Raw genomic sequence first — 11681 nt, forward strand, 5'->3', positions numbered from 1 at the left:
CAGCAACAAGCTCTTCAGTGTTTACTAGGACTTTTGAGTCTGCATTATGCATAAAAAAATTGTACTATGCACGATTCCCACTGCAATGTCAAAAATAAAAATGAGTGAGGTAAATAATGTAATAAGCCTGAAAGCTATTTTAATCAGAAATCAAATATACACTGATTTCCTCAATGCACTTCTAAGCCATTTTGGTGTAAAGCAAAACAATAATTAAAATGTACTATATCTCACTAAGTAGTTAATTCTTTGTGTCTCATTTTATTTCTTAAGGATTATACGAGTCCCTACAACTGGAACACAGAAAATGTACAAAATAGCTTTTAATGTTCTTAATTAAAAACTTGACGTCAATACAAAGCTGTCTGCAGCTTAACAGGTCAGTCCACTGTTTTTCTCAGGCAGAATTTTTGCCCAATTCCTGAAAGCCACAAGTGGTTCTCCTCAAATTCTGCCCACCTTCAAGAGCAGTCATGTAAGCAGACAAGTAAAACAGTTATACCACTAGAAATGATTCTGGGAGAGGGAGCAATACAGTTGTTCAGTCTATAACTATGCCCTCTGCTGTTCCTCACACCTTCTACAGGTAGCGGTGATCCCAGTCTGAGGAAAAGCATATGCTGCACCAGGGTTCCTGTTCCTGGGGACTAAGGCAATAGGGTAAAGCCTCCTGCCCACTTCCCACACCAGCGCTCCAGAGTAAAATGCAGGTAGAGTGCTTGCAGCTCCACTCCCTCCACTTGGCTCCCAGACACCAGAGGGAGCAGCAGGGCAAAGCTGGACTGTAAAGCAAGAAACAGGCAGGGAGCAGCTGGACCCTGTTCCTCCCCTCCTCTACCAGAGGCAGGAATAGCTGCCTCCTCCAGACTGGTGTTGACCCTGGTCAGGGGCGATACGTAGGGGGTGCATATGCACCCCCTGCATGTGGCAGTGCACACCCTACAAAAAGGCAGCCACTCTGCAATCCCTGCTGGTGCTGCCAATGCTGCCAGCGGCAGCTGTGGGCGGTTGCCGACCCTTGGTCAGCGCTCACCACCCCATCCCACCCCCCACCGAAGCTCCCCCACTTACCGCTGCCGGGCTTCCGCTGCTCCTGCTGCCGCCGTGCCCCCCACAGCTGCTGGGGGCATGAGTCATTCATGACCCTGGTTTCTGGAAGACACGGGAGGCATTCCCTGTGGTTCCAATTCTCCTGGTCCCCATAGGAAAGTGCGCAGATGTTCAATCTCCTGTGCATGATTTCTATCTATCTGATTGTGGTCAGGTTGTTATCCTCGCAGAATAGCCATTTTTGCTCCAGGAGATAAAGCTGGAATGTCTGTACAGTTCTGGTGTCTACCAAGAGAGCAGCAATCCTCCCAGGAGAAACTGAATATTTGTACATGACCCAAGTCTATTTTTAATATGTGTATTACATTGCTTAAGCATTGGTTTGTGTAGTAGATTTTATAATTACATAGCCAGCAACTGACAGGAAAGGTCACTGATTAAAAACCTTTTTAATATTAAAATAATCACCACTGCTAAATGAAGGTTTAATAGGGTCCATTACCAATCTGGCCAAAGGTGTTCCAGAGTGTATACTTAATTGAAGTGGAGCTTGGACAACTTTATATATAAAAAGATTGTGGTAGAAAAGCTTATCTAAACAGACATCGAGATTTAAAATCAAAATATAACAAAGGTGCTGAGCACATCCACCCACCTTGATCCTGTTTATACTGCTAACTGACTATACCACTGAGCAGAAATCTTTCACAGATCATATGTAAGCCCTTCCATAGGATACACTGGCTCAAAAACAAAAAATTTTCAGATCTGTATATGAAATGCTACTAAAAACTCCAAAGCCTTTAATTTCAAAGCAAGCATATAGCTTATCTTTTACAAAGAGAAATTTTCAAGGGCAAACATGCATATACACAGGGACAGTTAACAAAATCATTACATGTTTAACAGACAAGAACTTTGGAGAAGTCATGCAACATTATAAATCCTTTGTCAAGATACAGACAATAAAAGAGAGTCTGAAGCCAAATTTTTTACATCTGTAAGATTGTCAGTTTACTCCACTAAGTTATGAAATGTTTTCCAAATATTAAAACATTCTAGAAGTAGCATGAAACGTAGTTTATATCGCAGTGTCCATTGAAAACCCCCAGTTTTATTTATAAATATACGTTAAAGTTAAGATTATTACATTCTTTTAATCAATTCATAGACTAAAATTACAGTATATACACAATCTACATTCTTGTCTGTATAGTTTACCTACACATACAGAACATAGCAAGTAGTTAGAAGGCAAACTGTTGAAAGACTGCTTTCTTTTGATTTGGCAAATATGAAGTTGGAGTAGTAACCCTACATGCATATCCATCTGAATCCTATTTGTACGGTTAGCACTTGACAAAAAGCAGCTGCCACTTTGGCTGAGCACCTTTAAAATTCCTGATGACATCATTCATGAAGTATCTGCCAATATATCAAGATCTTAGAATCAAGTCTTTAGCAATAAAACTTGCCTGGGTCTTCAGAACAGGCAAAGCTGCTGCTAAGGGGAAAAGTAATACCTGCATCTTCCTTTACCAAATAAATAAAGACTATATTCAGAATTATATTACAGTTTAAACTCTGACCTTTGGACTTTACTAAATACGGAATAGGACTAGACAAGCTTTTGTTTTGCACAAATAAACAGTGCTTCTAATAGCAAGATACCAATGACTGGGCTAGAAACAGATATAGCATAAAGTGGATTTGCCTGCGCATACTTTTTTTTTTTTTTTTTTTAAACACAATAAGCACCACAATGCATTTCAGTCCAGCCCAGCAACATATCTGTTCATCTACCCTTTTCTTTTTAAAAGACATTACCATTCTCTCCACTGTGTTTTGTAGCATGAAATATTCTCCTATGAGAAAGTTCAGATTTCAGTACCATGTCTGAGGTGAGGTGCTACAATCTTCAGGTAATCTTTTAACGGCCCCTATCACACACTTAAATATTTGTATCAAAGTGCAATGTGATTGCTTTAGAACCCACATACTCTTACAATATACAAGACATAGCCCTGCTTGTGAAAGCATGTTAAATATGAACATCCCTCACTCTTATTGCCTTTAATGCAGAGGAACTGAAATGTTTTCATACTCTTCCAAACTTTTCCCCAAGTTGTATAATAGATCCTTATATAGTCTGCAGAAAAATGCTGAAAGCACTGTAGAGTGACCTGACTGAGCAGTAACAATCACAGCAAAACCAGAAAGCGTAAAAATAGATTTGTAAATTGTAAGTTCAGCATCATGAAATCTTAGCTTTTTTGGTCAACAAATGTGGTAACCTAAAAAGCAGAAATTAAGGCAATTTCATACAGTACATGGTTTAAGATACCATTCTAACCTCAACTTAAAGTATTGTCAAACTGGACTATTTCTTATAGCAATGCCAAGAGTATGGGTCAGTCTGTTCTGGTTTTAAACCCTACTTGCACCTCTTTCACTCCCTCAGACTATATAAAATATATAACATATATATTTTGACATTTGGATAACTTGAAGGCAAATGCATATTCATAGGCAATTAACTAGCAGGGTGACAAACGGGTCAACAAACTGCTTTCCTCCCCGGCTGCACTAAGCTTGAGTGTTGTCAGCTTCCGAGGGGGATGCTGAGGACTCTTACGAAGGTTATCATCCATCTGCAGGAAACAAAATGGAAGGTAAACCTGGTATATAGGAAAACACAGTTACCTGACAAGAGCATGTTTGTAGGGATCCAACTAAGGTGAGTGGTCCCGCCATGCTATTTTTGGTCTCTATCCTGGCCAGAAAAGGTTACTGGGTTCCTTTTTCATCCCTATATGCCTGCTTCTGGTGGAGGCAGGAGAAGGCCACATGGCAGATCAGAGGTCGAAGCATTATGCACGCAGATTTTAGGATATGGCCATCCATAGACTACAACTAGTTGCACAAGGCTCTCAACAGCCATCAAACAGGAATGATTTCATCTGTAATACAAGTTGATTGGAACTGCAGATGTAGAAGTACATCTGCCCCCATCATTACCAATTCCTTGTCCAGGATGACTGCAGTTCCTAGGGATAAGGTTAAGCAAGTTTTTCCATGAAAAGACAGCTGATAAGATAAACCTTTGAAAGATGATACATTTTAAGACCAGAACTTGTTTTATGGGGGAACAATGCCTAGGAGATACAGCCTGATCTCACACTGAGTCCTTCAACTCCTGCTGCAAAACAATACATATTCCTCCTACTCCTATATTGTGTGAGCTTTCAGTAAATGTAAAGACAACATTTTCTTTACAAAATAGTCCTGCTTTGAATACAGCAAAACATTTATTCCATAAAGAACAAAAATGCATTACTGACTTCTTTCAAAGGATGACATGATGTTCCTCTATCTCTGTGTAAATTAACTACTTAGCAAAGAAACACTAAGAGCTTGCATTGTAAATTACTTATAGTAATTACTTAATATGCAAGAATACTGTGTGCACAAAGTCACAAGAATTACAGGAAAATGAAGAGTGAAGCAAAAATAACCTTTTCAATCAAGTTGGATTCCTTATTTACAAGCTGTGTGAGTTTCTGTAGATTTGCATCTACTGTATCCTGTCCAGCTGGAGAAAAGCCTGAAGAGTGAAGGTAGAGAGGTAAAGAATGAAAAGATATATTTTAGAAGAGCTTTAAAGTTTCTTGAAGAGATTTTTTTGGACAGAAAAGTCATGTACTTTTTCACCTCAATAAATAGAGTTAGAAATAAATCTTGTATCAGAGGTTGAGGTAAACTGCTTCCAAACAGTAACCCCATGTTTTAAAAAAAACAACTCACATACTCTCCTCTCATCACAGTGGCCACATCTCCCAAGTAAAAATCTCATCTTTACAAGCCATTTTGTTTGCATGGAAATTTAATAACAAAATTATAGTTGTAGGCAAGATCCAACTACCAAATATGTATTTTTCAAAGGTAACACTAATCCTAACTTATCTACCTCCTCCTCCTTTCCATCACTCATTCATTTTACTAAGTTATTAGCAGTTCTATATAAAATTTCTAGAATAAGCAGAATTATTTCAGTGTAGTCTGGCAGATACAGGGTTATTAATATCAGTATCTCCTTTTCTATTCCCAAATGTATTCTATGCCTTCTATCTTTCTACAGCCTTACAAGGAAAGGAAGCAGAAGCACCATACACTCTCTACTACCAGGTAACAAAATGAAGAGAGGTACTATCATCGTAGCTTTTGGTGTCTATGTCAGTAGATCTGGTTCCTAACAGGCAATAGTGGTGTAAATGATACCTCTTATTCGGTCATCCACAGGTACTAAACCTGGGATGACAGGATCTAAAAGCAGAAGTCTCTAGTGCGCTAGTTAGAGGACTAGGTCTACTGGGTGGGAGATAGTATCGGATTCAAACTTCTTACATGGCCTTTAAAGAGGGAATGAAGACCCATACTACAGTCTTAATATGGCTTACATATGTAAGATGTTTTCTGCAAAAGAAACAGAACTGTGATTGAGAAGGAAAAAAATTTTAAGACCTTTACTCAGTAGGGGTCCTTTATGGAGGAGACTCCCACTGAAACCAAGACCTGTTCAGTTCAAGGCCTAGAATTTTTCCCTATAACTCAAGTTCTTGTCTTAACTCAAAGGAAAGTTCTATTTAGGCTGAAAAAACAAAGGGAATCATGTTCAAATCTCATATACCAAATCAATAACATGTATATTATTTGGGAACAGAAACAGGGCTGAGGAAAGACTCTAAAAGTGTTAAGCAGGCAGTGTTGTCACTGAATGGTCACTTTAACCTGTCATAAAATTTGGGAACAACTGTTTCCCCTCTCCAACTTCCTCTTAAAAAGCCACAGGCCAAGGCTTTGAAGTCTTGTAACCGGAGAACCTTGTTCTGATTTAGCATCCAGGGGAAAACTTGGCATTCATCTGTCTAATATACTACTGATGCCAAAAAAGGGGATAGGAAACAGACATAGCACTTACCTGTGACACTTAGTCTAAAGTAGCCACTCAGGATATCATCACAGAAGCGACACAAGTTGTGAAGTTGTTTCAAGTGCTCCTGTAATTGGACTTTGGGGAAATGCACTTTATAAAGAGGTGCAAGGAAACCAAATACAAAGGCGTCCAAGGTTGTAGGTCTAGAAGGAATGTGAAGAAGAAAAAAAAAAAAAAAAAAAAAAAAAAGATTAAGGTTATTCCAAAATCCACTTTCCACCCACACCAAGAAAAATGAAAAAAAAACAAAAAACACATTTTGGCAGGTCTTCTGAGGTCACATTAATATGGCACAAGATGATGATTAGCTTCACTGCCTCCGGGACAGTGACACAACTAAAACCTAAAATGGTAATTTCAGAATTTAAAATCTGGCCAAACTTCTATGCATGGTGTGTAATCAAGATGCTTTACAAACTACTACTCATACTACTTTAAGAACAAACTGGTGTCCTATGCAGGGGAAGACAATGGTCACAGGTTATGAGGCACAGCATATCAAATACTATAATCCATAAATGGAAGGAGGCAGCAGATTATATACAAGAGACTGTGCCTCAGCATGCATTTAGAAGACTCAGGGTCCCTACAGCTGCCCTTTCCTTTAGTCCAATTCCAAAATCCCTAGAGCTACTATGAAAAGAGCTCCTAGGTTAGCAACTAACTGTAGAGTCTACTTGCAGAGCAGACTTCCCATGGGTGTGATGCATATAGGGCCTTCATTCCCAAGTGCAAAAGGCCTTGGGATTTGGCTAAAATTGGAAGTTTGGCCTATACAGAAATACTTCTGCTACAGTTGTAGTGGACAGAAACTTGTTTCAATGATCTTGCTCAAGAAAAAATCATTACCAGCAAATGATATTTAAATAAATGGGGAAAACAGTGAAGGTTTCAGTGAAGTGGGGCTCACCAAAACGTGGTGGGACCCAACACATGACTGGGCAGTGAACATCAAGGGCTATAGGCTGTACAGGAGAGATAGGACAGGGAGGAAAGGTGGGGGTGTGGCACTCTATGTCAAGGAGCAATACACATCCTCAATGAGTAGCACTGGGTCAGAGAACGGGCAGACCTAAGTGCTCTGGGTTAGACTACAAGGTCAGGGAGAAAGGGACTTAACAGTGAGGGTCTACAACAGACCACCCAACCAAGGAAAAGAGCTAGACCAGGAATTCTTAAGTCAGCTCATGGAGGCAGTTAGGTCAAAGGATGTGGTCATCACGGGTGACCTAAACTTTCCAGACATCTGCTGGGAAGAGCAGTCAGCCAGGTCTGACCGCTCACGTAGGTTCCTAGCTGAGATACAGGACCTCCATCTAACCCAGGAGGTGCAGAGCCCCACCAGGGGAGATGCCTTGTTAGATCTGGTCTTGGCCACGGGCGATGACCTGGTGGGGTGACTGCAGGTGCTCGACCACCTGGGCAACAGCGATCACCGCCTGCTGGAATTCACCATCCAGCACAAGGTGGTGAAGGCCTGCAGCAAGGCAGCAGCCCTGGACTTCAGAAGGGCAGATTTCAATGCCTCTGCTGCTCGGGACTGTAGGGGGGGGTGATCAGGAAGGCCAAGACAGAGAAGGAACTGGGACTAGCTACCCAGATTAAGGACAACAAGAAGTCCTTTTTTAAATACATAGGAGGCAAAAAGACGGTACCAGGTAATGTGGGGCCTCTGCAGGACATGCTAGGAAATCTGGTCATCACACCAGACAGCAAAGCTAACCTATTTAACAATTTCTTTGCCTCCATTTTTCTGAGTAGGGACCTGGTCATCCCCCCCACTGGGACCCCCGTAAGCCCTGTGGGAGGCACACCCAGGCCTTGGGTCAGTGAGGACCTAGTCAGGGAACTTCTGGAGGAACTGGACGTATTTAAAATCAGCAGGTCCTGATGATCTCCACCCCAGAGTGCTGAGGGAATTAGCAGAGGTTATTGCAGGACCTCTGGCACGGCTTTATGAGCACTCATGGTGCTCTGGCGAGCTGGAGGACTGGAAAAGGGCCAATGTGATTCCCATTTTCAAAAAAGGGAGGAAGGAGGACCCAGAAAACTATAAGCCTGTTAGTCTTACCTTGGTCCTGGGGAAGCTTTTGAGAAAATTATCCTGGCGCATGTCCACAAGGGGCCAGCAGGGGAGACTATGCTTAGGGGCAACCAACATGGGTTCATTAGAGGCTGGTCCTTTCAGACCAACCTGCTGGCCTTCTATGACCAGGTCACCAAATCCCTGGATGCAGGTAGTGTGGTGTATATAGTCTTTCTGGACTTTAGGAAGGATTTCGACACGGTCTCTCACCCCATTCTCATTAAAAAACTAGGAGACGGTGGTGTCAATGCCTACACAGTCAGATGGGTCACTAACTGGCTAGAGGGTCACACCCAGAGAGTGGTGGTGGACAGGTCTTATTCGACCTGGAGGGATATGGGCAGTGGGGTTCCTCAGGACTCAGTCCTCGGGCCCACACTGTTCAACATCTTCATCAGTGATTTGGACAAAGTGGAAAAAATGCACCCTGTTCAAATTTCCAGATGACACTAAGATGTGGAGTGAAGTGGGCATGCTAGAAAGAAGGAATAGGTTGCAATCAGATCTGGACAGGCTACAGGGGTGGGCGGATGAGAACAGGATGGGTTTCAACACTGACAAGTGCAGGGTACTGCACCTGGGAGGAAGAACCAGCAGCATACCTACACGTTGGGGAACTCCCTTCTCATCAGTGCAGAGGCAGAGAAGGATCTTGGAGTCATTATTGAGGCCAATATGAACATGGGCCGACAGTGTGGGGATGCGATCAGGAAGGCCAACCATACCTTGTCATGCATCCACAGATGCATCTCAAGCAGGTCCAAAGAGGTGATCCTCCCCCTCTATGCGACACTGGTTAGGCCACAGTTGGAGTACTGCATCCAGTTCTGGGCACCGCACTTCAGGGGGGATGTGGACAGCATGGAGAGGGTCCAGAGGAGGGCCACTCGTATGATCAGGGGGCAGGAGGGCAGGCCCTACAAGGAGAGGCTAAGGGACCTAAACCTGTTCCAGCCTTCACAAGAGAAGGTTGAGGGGGGGGATCTAGTGGCCATTTACAAATTAGTCAGGGGGGGACCAGCAGGCATTGGTAGAGTCCCTGTTCCCCAGAGCACTCCCAGGACTGACAAGAAATAATGGTGACAAGCTAGCAGAGGGTAGATTCAGGCTAGATATCAGGAGGCACTACTTCACTATCAGGACAGCTAGGATCTGGAACCAACTTCCAAGAGAAGTGGTGCTGGCTCCTACCCTGGGGGTCTTTAAAAGGAGGCTGGATGAACACCTGGCCAGGGTCATTTGACCCCAGTACTCTTTCCTGCCACGGTAGGGGGTTGGACTTGATCTGCTCAGGTCCCTTCCAACCCTACCAACTATGAAGTGGGTTATTTTCTCTGGTTCCTTTGATGCCTAAGTAGCATGTTAGTTCATAATGCATGCATTTTTCCTTGGACCTTTTCTCCAAAAATGAAGTTAAACATGCTCCAACTGCAGAACAGCACGTAACATTCTTGCAAGAGTTTAACCATAAGGTGTGCACTCACGTGTTTCCAAAGAAAAACTGAGACGTTCCCAATCTATTTGATAGGAGATTTAGACACTCCTTGGCATCTCTGTATATCTAATTAAATAAATAAATAAATTCAAGGGTAATAAAAGCATGTCAGCATCAGTTCCAAATCTCCTTGCTACTACTAATTTGCAAGCTGTGTTACTCACAAATCAGAGCGTACCTGTGCTTCTACGTCATTGAGACGGTACAGGGGAGGCTCACCCCTCATCAGCAGGATTCTGTTAAGTGCTTTCCTAGACATCTTTCCAGGTAGATACAAACGCAGGGGGAATGGAATCCTTGAAGCGTACCAGGGCTTGGTTACACTGCAGTAGTTTTCGGCCTCAACCCAGAATGTGTGCAACTGCATAGACAGTGTTAAAAGGAGTTTAAATGAGAACATTAAGTTTATGTTAATCTATAGGCTCTGCATATGGTCTCTGACACAAATGGCAATATTCATATTACAGCAAAAAGGATTCCTTAAGTTATAGTCCCAAGCCTAAAACATTAAGATATGATATATAAAAAGAAAGCCTTTAATAAACCCAAGACTGATCCTGTAGATCCACACTTTTTATGGTAAAGTATCAGTCACATGGAAAGCGTATACAGCACACATTCTTTTAAGGAACTTAAATGAAATCTATTTTTTCTTCATAACCATAAAGTGATAGCTTTAAGATAGTATATTAGGGCTACCTACAGTGATATGGAGATAACAGGGTAGCCGAAGGCAAAGCAGTTAAGTTAGAATCACTGACCAGTGGCTGGAATTGGTTTAGTATGTCTTTATTATAGTAGGTGATTTTTTTGTACAAACAGAAGCAAGTCATTCAACCCAGATATGGAGGTAGATATCCAGTTTTGGAATGTAGTATTTTTTTCTGTATTTTCAGTATGTCAGTGAAGGTTGTACCCTATGCTAGATATTGATGAGATACAGCTATACAGCAATAGCCTCTGTAATACAGACATCAAGGCTGCCTGCAGATTTTAAAAAACAAAACCAAACAAAAAATGGTGCTTTACTTTAAACTTGTGGTGCTCCTGTGCTGAGCCCAGTGCATGCCCAAAAGAGACAGTGCCTTAGATGGACTCAGCTCGCCCAACATTTGTCTAGATAAGGTATTTAAGTGAAGCTTTTATCTAAGAGCTGATCGATTCAACTTAAATCAAAGCACTAAAAAGTTCTACTGAAGTGGGTGATCTATATGAATGTTGCACAGCCAGGCTGAACTAACATGCTGCTGCTTCTAGTAAACAGTGTGGGGTTTTTTTGTTTTGTTTGCTGTTGGTTTTTTTGGGGGGTGGGGGTTAACATCTGCAAGCAGCCAAGTAGAGTCAGATTTAATGTTCTTGAGAATATTAATTGTGAAGTTCTAGACACTTACATGTTTAGTAAATAAGGTATGCTCATGTTTAAATATAACTGATATGTATTTAGAGTCTAAAGTGTATTTTGAAGTAGTTGTTTCTGAACAACTAGATTAGATGTACCTTTCAAAAAAATCTGAACATTGAGAAAGAACAACTTGCTATGGATGGCTACTTTGCCATCTGGAAAAATATTTTACTACAACCATAATTTGTTACATGGACAGCAAATGCTCTTTAACATAGCATATGGCAATAACAGTACCTGAATTAAGCACTCATGCTAGGATGTATAGCTTCCCTCAAATGTAAAAAAAATTCTGCTAAAGGTCTTACAACCTCTACCAATGCCTCTTTACATAGCATACTTTTGGCAAAGGTTATCAACTGTGAGTTCTCTGTAGAAATTAAAAAACCTGTTATACAAAATTCCAAAATTGTGTACCTTACAACACAAAAACAGTCAGATACACCAAATGTACCAGGAATATTGAGTGAAACAGGTTTGAAATTCTAGGATAAACAGTTTTCATGGCATAGTTTATCAAAAAAAAGTGCTTTAAAGAAAAAACAGGCATTGTTTAAGTTTAAAGAGTCTCTCAGAAATGTCTTGCTTTCCTAAAAGAAATTTTGGAATTAGTTTTGCCAAGATCAGGCCTACAAATTAGCGCCACTCCAAAACT

The 11681-nt window shown here is 41.4% G+C and overlaps 1 protein-coding gene across 5 annotated transcripts in view; it reads right to left on the minus strand.

Moving 5' to 3' along the window:
• Window positions 1–1387: 1387 nt before the first annotated feature.
• The window catches only part of MTX3 (metaxin 3), a 14892-nt gene continuing 4598 nt past the window's right edge, over window positions 1388–11681 (minus strand). The window contains exons 5-10 of one of the 5 annotated variants that reach the window (XR_003093530.1): window positions 9803–9985; window positions 9614–9690; window positions 6029–6186; window positions 4566–4654; window positions 3754–4097; window positions 1388–2475 (exon numbers count right to left, since the gene is read on the minus strand). Coding sequence is in view for 3 of the 5 variants with exons in the window: in XM_006021425.3 (XP_006021487.1) it covers window positions 3588–3701; window positions 4566–4654; window positions 6029–6186; window positions 9614–9690; window positions 9803–9985 (621 nt within the window). In the remaining 2 variants the exon portion in view is untranslated. Of the gene's footprint in view, window positions 3702–3753; window positions 4098–4565; window positions 4655–6028; window positions 6187–9613; window positions 9691–9802; window positions 9986–11681 lie in introns of all 5 variants that reach the window. The other 4 variants (XR_003093531.1, XM_025201394.1, XM_006021425.3 and 1 more) reach the window with 4 other exon arrangements.

The sequence above is a fragment of the Alligator sinensis genome, unplaced genomic scaffold, assembly GCF_000455745.1.
Source record: "Alligator sinensis unplaced genomic scaffold, ASM45574v1 scaffold159_2, whole genome shotgun sequence".
Lineage (NCBI taxonomy): Eukaryota > Metazoa > Chordata > Crocodylia > Alligatoridae > Alligator > Alligator sinensis.